The following is a 14,543-nucleotide window of genomic DNA, read 5'->3' as shown; positions in this document are numbered from 1 at the left end:
CAAAAAAATTGGAGAATGGATTCTGAGATTATATCCAATCAGATAAAGAATACCATGATTGATTAGTGATGCCTGCCATGGACAAAGGGGCAAAGCCAGAGATATCAATACAAGTATCACATGTTCGCTATTCTGTGCTTAAGCAATCATCCTGAGAGTTTCTGTATCATTTAAGTATTAACTCAGTCCACCTTTTAAGATTTTAATGAGGCTAAAAGGTCTTTGTATAATACAAATTCCTACTCAAGTGTATGATGTTATTATACATTTATTCCCTCACAAAGTCATGCATGGCAGAACTGACTTTGCCAGAAAGTTCCCAGAAAACTCTGCTAGCTGAAATGCAATGCAATCAAGCCAAATAGTTTCAAAATGCCAGGCTCCCTGTGTGTCTGTCCCGTTATCTGTATTAAAAGCACAGTGTAGAGGCTGATTTACATACCAGCTTTCCCTTTGCAGGACAGACATTTTGGGAGGGACTAAAACATGATTTCCTCAGGCTGGACCTGGTAATGGGTTTTCTTCTGAGCTCTGTCTCAACATAGGGTCTGGTATTCATCATTTCTCCTTCCCCTTCCAACTGAAAATCTGCAGGGACTCCTCCCCAGCTTTGCTCTGTGGATTCCAGGTTTATGTATATTAGCCGAGGCATCTGGTTTTGGGTGCCTTCTGGCACCTTCTGGGCATCTCTGGATTACTGATGAGGATTGTGCTAACCAGTGTGAGAGGCTTGGAGGTTCAGCAGTTGTGCTGTTTCCTGACTGTTGTCCCCAACAGAGGGAAGAGGACAGAGCCTGGCAACCATACCTCTACTTCCGAAATCAGCCGGGGATCCAGGCACAACGGCAGATCCAGCCTGGGTATTCAGCCAAGAGATACCTGCGAGGGCTCTTGCGGACATGGACTCCCAACACCCTCTACAGGCTCCAATATGCAGGTCAGTGGGGAAGGGGAAGGGGTGAAGCCCAGCATCTCTCATTCTGCTAGAAATATCAAATCCAGTTTTGTATTAAAGCCAAGTCCCCTAGCTTGGTAGCTCCAGGCCTCCACCACACCCTGCCTTACCCTCTCTCCTCCACATTTACAGAAGGAAGGGCAGCCAGAAGTCTTAACCTTTACTTAAACCCCTCACACTCAGAATCTCCACACCACATCAAGCCAGAACTTCTACCCAATCTTCCCCATTCATAGGATTCAGAGTGTACCAACTCAGAAAAAAGAGAGAGAGAGAGAGAGAGAGAGAGAGAGAGAGAGAGAGAGAGAGAGAGAGAGAGAGAGAGAGAGAGAGAGAGAGAGAGAGAGAGAGAGAGGGAGAGAGAGAGAGAGTTCCAAAGAAGCAAAATAGTTGTCCAAAGACTTTTAGCAAAAAGCAGAGCTGGGACCAGAAATGAGATCTTCCCTAATAACATAGCTCTCATTCTTCCCAACACTGAGTAGTAGCTCTCTGTCTCAGGTGATCTCAGATCCTCCAGGAAATGCAAATGTGAAGACTCTAGCACAAAATGCAAATGTGTAGCTCTCCCACAAAATCCCCTTAGGTGTGAAGTACATTCTTCTGTAGATGGGAAAACCCCAATTCACTCTACAAAGACTTTGAAAACAGGAAACAGGGATTTGAACTACCAGATTTAGCATATGTGCACACATCTCTATGCACGTAAAACTTGCAATATTTAGCACAACTATATCTCCTTTTAAAAGTATTCATTGTTTATCTGAAATGTAAATGTACTGGGCATGCTTAATGGGGATGAGCGGTGATGGCCAGCTGGGCTAGTACCCACGTTGATGTTTGCCATTTCCTTAGCACCAACTAACAGGGAAGACCAAAGGAATATTGGCTTTGTTTTTTTACTTTATATGTTTACCCTGGGAAAGGAGAGATAACGTCTCTCTCCCCTTCAATAACTTGAAGCAAAATGAGAGGTATGGGCTTGTCTGGCAATTCATTTTACAATTTTACAATTCCATTTTACAATTCCATAACAATTCCATGAGGGCAGACAGTTGCGTTTATTTTATACTTGTGAGAAAAGTGCCTCTTAACCAGAAATGTGTTTATCTGGATAGGGCCTAGGAGATACAGACCACTGCCCTATAACCGGGGCCCAACATCTTCAAGGTTAGCGATCCCTCTACACAACAATACCAACAACAAAAGGTCCCGGCCCCTCCCTGGGAACCATGTGGCTAAATATGTGATCTAAACAAAGAACACTGAGATTCATGAGCCCCTTGCCATAGCCCTCCTTGAAGGGAGTGTCTCAAACTGGAAGAACTTTGGTGACATTGGTGGGAAGGCACTCTAGCCCTATGTCCCTACCTCTCTCTCCTCTCACATCTCATGATTCTAGTATGTTCTCTGCCCCTTTATTTTCCAAGTCATGATACACTCTCTCAGCACTTCAAGTCCATGCCTTCTACAAGGACTTTTTTTTTGACAACTTCAGACAATATTGAAGCTCTCAATTTCTCATTTTCTGACCTTACATCTTACCAATACACAGCTAAGCCAGGAGAGCTCTGGCTCTACAACAGATGATGTTTGCCTGTAAAGGGGCCATATGTGCTTCCTCTGTCTCTGCCCTACTGCCTAGCAGGGGGCAGGACCATTGCTAAGCTTTCCACAAATACTTGAAGAAATGACCATTGAGAATACTGTTGATCATGGGGCCTAAAGAAGCCAGCAGGAGCCAGGTGCTGGTGGCTCACACCTGTAATCCTAGCTACTCAAGAGGCTGAGATCTGAGGATCTCGGTTCAAAGCCAGCCCAAGCAGGAAAGACTATGAGACTCTTATCTTCAATAAACCACCAGAAAACTGGAAGTGGTGCTGTGGCTCAAGTGGTAGAGTGCTAGCCTTGAGCTGAAGAGCTGAGGGACAGTGCCCAGGTCAAGAGTTCAAACCCCACGACTGACCAAAAAAAGCCAGCAGGACACAACCACTGCTGTTGAATCTCTCCTCTTGAAACAATACAAGCAACTACATAATTCCAAGGAAGCAGCCATGGTTTTTTTTCCACTAAGGTCCCTGTTGGGGGGTGGATAAAGAAGTAGTAGAAACACACACAGGACACAGGACCAGAAGCACTCAAGCAAGACCTTGGATAGAGAAACCTCCATGGTCTCTATCTGACTTTTTTTCCTTTTAAATCCTTCTCATCTTCTTTAATGTCTGTCCAAGCCAAAATTAGTGAGGGAACTTGTAGTCATCTCCAGAAAGCTACCAATAACTCATTTCTACCAATAACTCCCGACCTACCCTTCAGGATACATTAAGGATTCTGTGCTGCTCCAGGACAGTCAATTTACTGTGCCAAAGAATCGCAGGCCACAACAGGATCTTTCAAGTATACCCCCAAAATACCATCTCCTGCCTGTCTTCCCTTCATTTTGGATTCAACAAGGAAAATCTTTGGAACAAGGTACATGTTGATTTGATGACTAGTGTCTCAGGTATTTGGTTTTCTGAGCACCTTAAAATGGAGTTCTCAAAATAAGTCCTACAGATGCTAGATTTTGTTGTCCTCATCTGCAAAATAAAGGGTTGACTAGTCTAGTACTGTCCATAGCACTGTTGGAAGTAATGGAATATTCTTTATGTACTATTCAATATAATAGTCACTTGAGTGTAGAAAGCACTTGAAATGTAGCTACCATGGGCTGGGAAGGTGGCTCAGTGGTAGAGTGCTTGCTTTGCATGCATGAGGCCCTGGGTTCGATTCCTTAGCACCACATAAGCAAAAAGAAAAAAAGCCGGAAGTGGTGCTGTGTCTCAAGTGGTAGAACCCTGAGCTTCATGCATGCTAGGCAAGCGCTCTACCACTAAGCCACATTCCCAGCCTCTAGATGTCAGATTTTGAGCAGGTCACTTTTGAGCTTCTGTTTGCTCATCTTTGTAATGAGCATACTAGCCTTGAGCTGAAGAGCTGAGGGACAGCCCCCCGGCCCAGAGTTCAGGCCCCATGACTGGACCTATGACATCACTGCACAGAAAATGGTTGTGATCTGTCTGTGAGCTGTTCTGGACTGTAGGGATTTTACCTGTCTATAGTGTTTGGAGGAAGTTGAATTATTAAAAGAACCAACAGTTGCCTTTGATAAAGGAGATGAAGGGAAGGTACCTAACCAGTAATAATGGACAAAGACCAGGATCTTGGCTAGTAGCAGAGCTCTTGAGAAAAGGAAAGAACAAGAGTTGCATATAATATAATTTCTCTAAGATCAAAAAGGAATTTTTCTGGGGCTGGGAAGGTGCCTTAGTGGTAGAGTGATTGCCTAGCATGCATGAAGCCCTGAGTCCGATTCTTCAGTACCACATAAACAGAAAAAGGCTGGAAGTGGCACTGTGGATCAAGTGGTAGACTGCTAGCCTTGAACAAAAGAAACTTGGGGACTGTACCCAGGCCCTGAGTTTAAGTCCCAGGACTGGTAGGAAAAAAAAAGGGGGGGTGGGCTGGGAAGGTGGCTCAGTGATAGAGTGCTTGCCTCGCATGCATGAGGCCCTGGGTTCAATTCCTCAGCACCACATAAGCAGAAAATAAATAAATAAACAAATTAGGTTCACAAATTGTCTGAACTCTTTAAAAAAAAAAAAAAAAAGGAAGTTTTGCAGAAACAATGGCAAAGACAGATCAAGCCATGCCCTGAAAAAAAAGACAGTTTTTCAGAGCTAGCGCCATCAAATATCCCAACTATTCACCTCACTTGGGTCTCAACACAGGTGCCTGGAAATTCTGGTCATAACCAGAGCTAAAGGATACCTGGCTAAAGCCAGGCACTGGTGGCTCACACCTGTAATCTTAGCTACTCAAGAGGCTGAGATCTGAGGATTGTGGTTCTAAGCCAGCCAAGCCATGAAAGTCTATGAAATTCTTATCTCCAATTAACCACCAGAAAACCAGAAGTGGTGTTTTGGCTTATGTGACAGAGTCCTAATATTGAGCAAAAGAAGCTCAGGGACAGCTCCCAGACCCAGAGATCACGCCTCAGGACTGGCAAAAAAAAAAAAAAAAGATACCTGTCTACATGAAAGGGGCTGGTTAGGCAATTGTAAATGACTCCTCTGGTCTATCACATAGAGGTCTTATGTATTTTGCTGCTGTGGGTCAAAACTGAGACCCCTTGATTTTAGGGCAATGATGAACTCAAGCTTCTGGGCCACCCTCCCATGTCACAGGGATGCGAGCCCACTGCCTCCCAGGTGACATGCTAGCTCACTATTGCTTTATGCTGTCTCTCTTCAAAACTCATACTGGTACTGTCTTCAGCTAAGGTCCTTAGACTGTGATGCCCTAGAGCCCCAAATGCTGGACAGTCATTGAGGTGCTTCCGTTTAGGGGTGTCAACTGCACTGCAAGGGCTCAGTGACTTCTCTAGTGATGTCATCTACCAAGGAGCTGATACAATCAAGCAGAAAACAGTGACACAGTACCAAATAGGGATTAAACACGTGACCATTATAGCACCAGATCCCAAACCATGTGATCTTTCTGGGCCTCAGTTTCCTCATTCATAAAATGGGGTGAGCATACCACTTTTACTTCACAGAGATGTATGTGGGAGTTCAATAAGCTAATGATGTACCTGGCATATAGTATATGTTCAATAAATGTTAATTACAGACCTCCCTAGCTTTTTGTTTTTTTAACATAATTACTAATTACAATGCCCAATTGCCCATGATCATAGGGACCAGAAAAATCTACTTTCAAAGAAGGTCAAGGAGCTCAGAGACTCTAACTTGAGCTCTGTTGCATAGGATTTTTTTGCGGGGGGAGGGGTCCGGTCATGGGGCCTGAACTCTGGGCCTGCGTGCTGTCCCTCAGCTCTTCAGTTCAAGGCTAGCACCACTTGAGCCATAGCGCCACTTCTGGCTTTTTTTCTTTTTGCTTATATGGTGCTGAGGAATCGAACCCAGGGCCTCATGCATGCAAGGCAAGCACTCTACCACTGAACCATCTTCCCAGCCCCTGTTGCATAGGATTTTTGCTTGTTTTGCTTGAACTTGAGGCCTGGGTATTGTCCCAGAGCTTTAGTTCTCAAGGCTAATGCTCTACCGCTTGAGCGACAGCTACACTTTCAGCTTTTTGCTGGTTAATTGGAGATAAGAGGTCACACACTTTCCTGCCAGTGCTGGCTTTGAATCCCAATCCTCAGATTTCAGCCTCCTGAGTAGCTAGGACTACAGGCATGAGCCACTGGCACCCGGCTGTGATGGAGTTTTAACTTAATCTTCCCATAGCCTCCTTGTCTTTACCAAACACTTTATCTGAAGAAACAAACATCTTGTTGACCAGCCCAGCTCCCCCAACAATGAAATGCTGGCCACATCACTATGTGCCTTGACTCCTCTGTTCAGTCATCTGTAAAATGTGAGCAGTGTTATCTTTATTTCTTACTCTGGGTTGGAAGAAATTACATGTGAGAACAGAGGTGAAAAAGTTCTAGATTGTTACCTCCAGTCCATATATTTGAATGATCTGAACCCATATTTTGAGGGACAAACAGGCTAAGTCTTGTTCTCCTTTCAACAACTGAAGCTTGCAGTATTTTTCTTGCAAACCTGTTTCTATGAAGCTTAAATAATGAGCCAAGAGCCAGGTGCTGGTGGCTCATGACTATAATCCTAGCTACTGAGGAGGCTGAGATCTGAGCATCATGGTTCAAAGCCAGCCCTGGTAAGAAAGTCCATGAGACTCTTATCTCCAATTAACCAGAGAAAACTGGAAGTGGTGCTGTGATTCAAGGTGGTAGAGCAGAAGCCTTGAGCAAAAGAAACTCAGGGACAGTGTCCAGTCCCTGAGTTTAAGCCTCATGACTAACAATGAGGAGAGAGAAAGGGAGGGGGGAGCCAAATGATGACATTTACAGAGAAAAAGATTCTTGATAACTCTCACATAGATTGAGCCACATATTCACCCTCATCTGGGATATCACCAAAAGGCAATGACCTCCCTTAAGCCTCCTACCCACAATGCCCATGCCCAACTTAGAGACTCTGAGGTATAAGCCAGTTAGGGAAGTGGCCATTTGGCTGGAGTTTCACTTCTTCCAACCCTGGAAGTATATCTGGTTCCAGGTGAACATGACCAAGAAAGTTGGACCAACAATCTAGCTTAACACCTACGAATCATTCTAGAAAAGCACAAAAGGTCCTTGGTGCAACACTCTGTACAGGGGTGCGTCTGCTTGGGGACAAGCAAATGAGACTAATGAAGAATGAATCCCTAAGGCCCATGAGGCTTCCTGGACTATTAAAACCTAGGCAGACTTCTGAACCTAAGCCTCAGCCTGCCTCTCATTCACCAACACTCCTGGCACAACTTCAAACCACAGCCACCTTCAGGAGCCAATGAGCAAAAGAGAGCTGGCTGGAGGGAAAATCCCAAACAATGGACATTTGACTCTTAGCCCACTGACACCAAGGATGGGAAGGGTGAAGGCAGGCAAGGACTAGGGGACCTAGATGGAAGGTGGATTAGGGAACTGAGACAGGGGGCGGGGGGAAGGAGCTGGTTGGAGAATGAACTCCACAAGTCCAGTGGTCCTATCACATAGAACCTCTGAAAGCATCCAGGGCCCCTGGTTGAAAGACAATTCTACTTTGTTTCACCAAGTTGCATGCTTGGAGTAGAGGTATGACTGGAGCTTGGCTCCAAACAAGGAAGTTTTGCCAGACTGTTTCAGCAATAAATCTACCTTGAGTAAGTGATGAAAATTGCTGCAGGACCCTTTAAACCATCGATGAAAGATTTGTTAACTATGCTGGAGTCGTGTTGACTCAGATCCTTCCTGAGGGCTGCATGTAGGGTAAATCCAGAGAACTAAGAAGCAGATAGCCTCCACTGGTTTTGGTAGAGGCCAAGAACTCCAAAAGCGTGCTTCAGACTGAATACCTCACTGACAACAGAGCAGGATGACTGTGGGGCACACACCACTGTCCACCATCCTCACAGTGCATGCAGGCTTGTCGTCATCAGAAACAAGAGCAAGAATTCAATCTCTCCATTTTACAGGTGAGGAAACAGTGCCCATTCAGCAAAGCTTCTACCTTGAGTCTCCTGACTCCTTGAGCAGCTCTGTGCCCAACTAGCTAGGGCCTGCCATTTCCATAGAGTCATTATCAGAAATATAGAAATAAAGGGGGGCAGGCAAGAGAAACAAAGGCTGGGACCATTTTTTCTTATTGTTGCTGTTCAGAGAAGCAATAAGGGTGGCAATAAGGGTGGAGAGAGTAACGGTAACACAATGCCCATTTCCCAGCCACCTCGTCCAACTGATCTCCTGTTCACCTTTGCAGGTCAACAGAGCCTGGATGAAGAAGCCATTGGGGCTGATCAGTACATGGATCACAGCTCTATAGCCCAGAACCATGGCGGTCAGGAGACTCACTTGCTACCACTCAGGAAGCAACGCTGGCAAGAAGATGAAGCCAAGGCTGAGGTACCATTTCTGTTGGTACTACCAGCTTGATTCTTTTTAACTCCAGGTTTTTGCAAATTACAAAATGACAGACCCTATCCTGATTCCTTACCCCCACGTAGGCAGTGGTAGCTTGTCCAGAAAAAGAAAAAAAAAGATCTCTTGCCCTTAGACTTAGAGTCCACTGCTTACTAGTTCTAATAATCCTGTCTGAGAAACTTTCCAACTTTGAGCCCTTCTACCAAATGAAACTGTAATCATATCTCACAAGGCTACTACAGGATTAAATGAGTTACAATGTAAAAAGGGTAAACTCTAAGGAGTATGTGTTTTGTGTGTTGTATGTGTGTTGTGTGTGTATGTGTGTGTGTTATGTGTGTTGTATGTGTGTTGTGTGCGTTGTGTATGTGTGTGGTGTGTGTGTGTTGTGTGTGTTGCAAAAGTGTTTAGAGCAACACAGACAATACCTGCTTCTGTCTTGAACAAACTCACTTGCTAAACAGGCCACATGCCAAGGAAAATAGGAAAAGGAAAAGGAAGAGGAGAGATATTTTATGATAATGCAACCACTATCTTTGGATTTTTCAATTTTATTGGTAAGAAAACACTCAGACATAGTTATATGTCTATCACTAATAATAAAGTGTTTCAGAGTAGTAAACAGTATTAGAGCTCTTACTATTATAACCTTATTTGTCTTCCCAGCTTGCAAAAGAAATTTCATCCTTGGGTCCACAAGTCTAGCCACAAGGGCTGACTATTACAGGAAGTTGTTCTGTTCCTTTGTGATGGCCTATTTACAGGACTGTGCATCTGTTGTTCCCTAGGATACATCAACAGGGAATCACCTTTGTATTCACGCTTCAGAGGAAAGCCACAATGCAAGCGCACAGCAAAGCTCCAGGAAGGCTCTTGGGCATGCCCGCATCGGTCATTCTCGGTTCCTGAGTGACAAATCCCACATCACATTTTATGGAGGTGCCTTCCCCAATAGAAAGGCAGAGTTCAGGGGTAAGAAGTCAAATGTCTCCCTTACTGGGCTGGGCAAATCTAATCCCTCTGAGTTACTTGAGAACACAAGCATGCCGAATGTCACTTAGAAAATAACTCACCTTAGAAACAGAGTCCAGCTGGAGGGGAGACTGAGATTTTGGCTCCCTGATCCTGCCTTGGCTAAGCTATGACCATCTTTGTGCCCAGCACTCTCCCTCACTACTTTCATCAGCCAAAAAAATGATAAAAGTTGAAAATCCACTCTTCTCCCCGATAGCTGCTGCTAACAAGCTCTCATTTCTACAGACAAACAAAGGAACATGAAACCCAGCCAGGCCAGAGGAGGCCACTTGTCACAGGAGCCTCCTGCTGAAAGATGTCTTTTCCCTCCTATACCATCTGCCACTGGCTTAGAACAAAACACACCTGCTGACGCAAAGAAAAACAAGGTGTGTGTGTGTGTGTGTCTGTATGTGTCTCTGTGTGTCTGTGTCAGTGTGTATGTCTGTGTCTGTATGTGTGTACATGCATGTCTGTGTGTCATTAATCCCAATCTCAAGACTCAAAGGGATAGCAGCCCAACAGAAGATTTAGCCCCTCTAACATCTGAGCTCACCAGGTGGAATTGGAATGGAGCTGTAGTCATTTAATGGTGGAAATCATAAAATGCTAGGAATTTCATCTGTTCTCAGTTATATCTTAAAGCATATGCTATTATGACACTCTCTCTGGGTTCAACAGAATCCTTTGTTCTGTTAAGGGACTGGGTTGGTTTAAAATAGTCACAAACACACACACACACACACACAAACACACACACACACACCATGCATGCACACACGTACACACACACACACAAGTAAGGATAGAATTTGAACTTGAAAGCCATCGATCTACTTCAAATTCAAAATGCTGGTGAGGAATCCAGTTCAATAGAAGCTCTGTCTCTCACCTTGGCAAAATGCAGGGCAAAGTTGCAAATTTATCAACTCCCCCTCAGAAATTAAGAACACCTTTTTCCTTAAAGATATCCTTGGCAGTCTCTAATCCGGTCCTGCCTTGCATTGGATAAGTCTTTGTGGTTTGGAGGCACCGATCAATAATGAATGAGAATACACAAGGGCTCCAGAATGTTCTGCCCTGAAGCAGCGTAGTGAATATCAACAGGTCACTCATGCACTAAGCCACAGTGACCTTATCCGTGTGCCAGATGATGATGCCAACCTCTGAGGGCTGGAGAAAGGATGAGAAGAGATGATGTACTTTTAGGAGCATATCTTGGCTCCAATTGGGAACTAGTGGAATGTTAACTAATTGTGAAGATCCATGCCATTTGGAGTGGGTCATGGGCACCTACAGTGGTCTTGGTGCTAAGGAAGGATGTTGTTTTCAGTCTGTTCAGGATTTTCTCAGATTTCCTGTGGCTGAACTTATCTAAACTTTTTCATCCACCCCAGAGGGTCTTTGTCTTCCCGGCTTCCTTTGGACTAAGAGTTAATGGCAGACCTGGCCTACCATTGTCCCTGCAGGTCTAAGAAAGCCTTGATCTCACACTGGGTCAACCCAGCACTGAGCCAGGCTCAGAGGAAAGGAGTCCTTTCCCTCAACCTATGTATTCACTCAACAAAGGAAAGCAATATTTTCCACTACATTAAAACTCTGTGTAAATTTCTAATTGGAATAAAGAAATTAAGTTTTGACTTGTCAGCCCTACCTCACACAAATAATTTGAATTTCCATACAGATTTCTCAATGCAATCCTTGTCTAACAAAATGCACAAGGTCAGTATTCAAGAAAGGGCAGTTGGTGGGCAGCCGGCACCTGGACAGGGAAGGTCTCCAGGAACATAAAGATCCTATGTGCCTATGTTTGGTTAATCATTTTCTTAATGTCTCAAAATTATAAATATGACCCTGCATAAATTGAGTAGAATTTCCTTCCTTAATCAACTAAGTATGTAGGATGCCTGTGTGTTTCTGATCACTTTTCTTCTTTGGAGCACTGAAAAAAATGAGAATGTTTTCATTTTTCCTCCTGTGAAATAGAACTCTCTGAAATCCAGCACCTAATATATTTCATAGAGCCAAGATCATATGCTAAAAGTTACAAACTAAAAGTGAAATTTTCAGCAGCTTCTGAATAATTGGAAACAGGAACCTCTGCTACCCATATTGCATATCTCTCTCTCCCTCCCTTCTTTCTCTCTCTCTCTGTGTGTCTCTCTCTGACTCTGTCTCTCTCTGACTCTGTCTCTCTCTCTGACTCTTTTTCAGTTATGTTCATATTACACAAGTGTGGGGAAGCTTAGACTTTCTGCTAAGAACCACACTGGGTATTAAACTGTAATGAGAGGAGAGTCTACTCTATGCATAAATAAATAAAGCATATATACATATAAACACACACATACGTACAAACACACATATATATCAAGATTCCAGCTGTGGTGGCATATGCCTGTAATCCCTCCACTTGGGAGGGCAAGGCCATCATGGGTTCAAGGCCATCCTGAGCTTCTTAGCAAGTCCAAGGCCAGCTGGAACTACAAAGTGAGACCCCATCTCAGAAACCCAAGGCTAAGGATGCAGTTCAAGTGCTTTCCTAGCATGTTCAAAGTCCTAAGTTTCATTTAGAGTACCACAAAGAAAGGAAGAAAGGAAAGAAAGAAGGAAGGAAGGAAGGAACAAACAAACGAATGAAGGAGCATAGAAAGGAAGAAAGGAAATAAAGAGAAAGGAAAAAAGAAAGAGAAAGGAAGAAAGAAAGGAAGGAAGAAAGAAAGAAAGAAAGAAGGAAGGAAAGAGTCCTTTTTCCAAACACTAGTGTGACTGCACATTTAATTACAACTTTACAAGGTAGTTAGTATGATTGCTCTATTTTACAGAGGAAGAAATTGAGGCCTAAACAGGATATATGAGGTAAGCAGACAGAAATGCATCTTCCTGTTTTCTGTGACTTCTTACCTGAAAAGTAAGGTTTGCGCCTTGCTTGTTCCTTTAACACTATGGAAGAGATTTCTCCTTTTCAGTACATAGAAATCTCAGCTATATTAGTTCAGCCCATATCTGTTTCCTCAGTCACAGTGGAGAGATTGTCCTCTCAAAGGCCTTTAAACTTGCATTGCTGATAACCCTCAGAGGACTCAGAGGCAGAAGTAACAGGGCATGCATCAGCTCCAAGGAGACAATAGAAGCAGCCTCTCTGAAGTCAGGTACCCAGCATCCAATTGGCTAGATTCACTTTTCCCAGCAGGTCCTAAGCAAGAAACACAATACGATACAATATTGTTGTCCCTGCAGGCAGCAAGGTTTGGATACCTGCCATGTTATTTTTGTTTAAATTTTCTCCAGGCACCAAAGACTTTGAAATTACCTCCTGTCTCAAAAGAACTATCCAGAGTTCTTGACCCCCTGAGATGCCAATTTAAAGCCAATGAACCCCCAACAGAGCTATTCATCTTCCCAATGGAGCTTCATTTCCACACTCAACACCCCCCAAAAGAAAAAGCCTGCAGAAGAGGTAGGTCCCCTGTGGATGGATACTCTGGGGAGAACTCAGGCTCACCAAAAAGGACTGAGATTTGGGGCCTTGCCATCCCAACACTCTGCCAAATCAAGGCCAAGTTTCCAGCATTATCTTCATCAGAGTCTTTTTTAAGAGAAGGATCATGGGTAAAATCTAGAAGTACATATTTTCTACCATATTCAATTCCATTTTAAAAATATCTATTGAGTCCTCCATTGAGCAATGCATCTTATTAAACTGTGAAAGGATAGTAAGAGAGACATATCTATAAATAAGTAAATAAATAATGCATTATAGATGTTATAAAGATGCAAGCATTGGGGATAGGTAGCTCAAGCCTGTAACCTAGCTACTTGGAAGGTGGAAATGGAGAGCTGTGATTCAAGGCCAGCCTCGGAACAAAAGTTTGAAAGGTTCCATCTCAACCAATGGCTGGGTAAGGCACTGTTCACCCTTATCCCAGCTATGGGAGGAAGCACAATGGCCTGTCATTCCCAGCAACACTGAAAAACACAAGTGAGAGATTACAGGTCAGGCTGATCCAGGAATAAAATGAGATTCTACCTCAAAAATAACCCAACACAAAGTGGGGCTAGAGGTACAGCTCAAATTATTAACACCACTTTAGCAAGTGTGAGGCCCTGAGTTCAATTCTCAGTACTGCCAAGAAAAAAAAGAAAGAATTTTCAGGCACCTTATAAAAATAACTACAGAACAAAACAAGATAACTAGAATAGAAATTAAGAATGAAAAATTTGGATAAAAGGAGCCAAAGAAACTGATGCTATCAGAAGTTAGTGTTTGTTTTTTAAAAAGAGGTAGCCGATTAAGAACAGCAGCACGCACGTGGTATTCAGGTAAGGGGTAGGTTTAATTCAGTAGACCTGCTGGGACCAGGCAAGGTTGGCACTCCACGAGGCTGGGAAAGGCCTGGGAATGAGAGAGAGCTGGGAAAGAGAGAGGAAATAGCTAGAAAAGAGCAGCGAGAGAGAGAGCAGAGAGAGCTAGAAAAGAGCAGACAGAGCAGAGAGAGCAGAGAGAGCTAGAAAAGAGCAGCAAGAGAGGGCGTCTGGGCCTGGGCTAGCCCTTATCTAGGTTATGGGTGGAGAAAGGTGTGGCCACATCAAATTCAGATGTGACCTCAGAGGATGCAGATGTGACCTCTTCCAGGTGTCCCAGTTGCCTAGGTAACACAGGTACTGGGTAGAGACTTTGCTGCAAGAAGGGTGGAGTCTGCTGGCCATCCAGGAGTGGACTTTACAGTTAGAAAGGGGAAATCTACATTGAGTAAAATATCCAGGTATTTTGTTGGTCTGTTTTTTGAGTCTCATTATATAATCCAGGTTGGCCTCAAACTCTCCATCCTCCTACCTCAACCTCCCAAATGCTGGGCTCAACAAGTTCTTGCTACCTCCGGGCCCAGTAAAGATCAGCTACCTCCAGGCCCAGTAAAGATCAGCTAACTCCAGGTCCAGTAAAAATCAGCTACCTCCAGGCCCAGCAAAAGATCAGCTAACTCCAGGCCCACTAAACACTGCATTGTAGCTGAGTTTTCTATACCCAAGGTAAAAAGAATTCTCATGTATTTAGACCATCATTTA

General features: G+C 43.9%; 1 protein-coding gene across 3 annotated transcripts in view; it reads left to right on the top strand.

Annotated features, from left to right (window-relative positions):
• The window catches only part of LOC138825050 (uncharacterized protein KIAA2012 homolog), a 118,653-nt gene that overhangs the window by 15,208 nt on the left and 88,902 nt on the right, over positions 1-14,543 (top strand). For all 3 annotated transcript variants that reach the window (XM_070019431.1, XM_070019437.1, XM_070019421.1), the window contains exons 3-8: positions 778-937; positions 3,269-3,424; positions 8,302-8,444; positions 9,251-9,434; positions 9,723-9,865; positions 12,768-12,936. In XM_070019431.1, the coding sequence (XP_069875532.1) occupies positions 778-937; positions 3,269-3,424; positions 8,302-8,444; positions 9,251-9,434; positions 9,723-9,865; positions 12,768-12,936 (955 nt within the window). The remainder of the gene's footprint in view (positions 1-777; positions 938-3,268; positions 3,425-8,301; positions 8,445-9,250; positions 9,435-9,722; positions 9,866-12,767; positions 12,937-14,543) is intronic.

This window comes from Dipodomys merriami, unplaced genomic scaffold (assembly GCF_024711535.1).
Source record: "Dipodomys merriami isolate MVZ:Mamm:240054 unplaced genomic scaffold, mDipMer1.0.p SCAF_1, whole genome shotgun sequence".
Taxonomy (NCBI): Eukaryota; Metazoa; Chordata; class Mammalia; order Rodentia; family Heteromyidae; genus Dipodomys; species Dipodomys merriami.
Note: the sequence above shows the minus strand (reverse complement) of the source record. Positions and strands in the feature narration are given on the sequence as shown.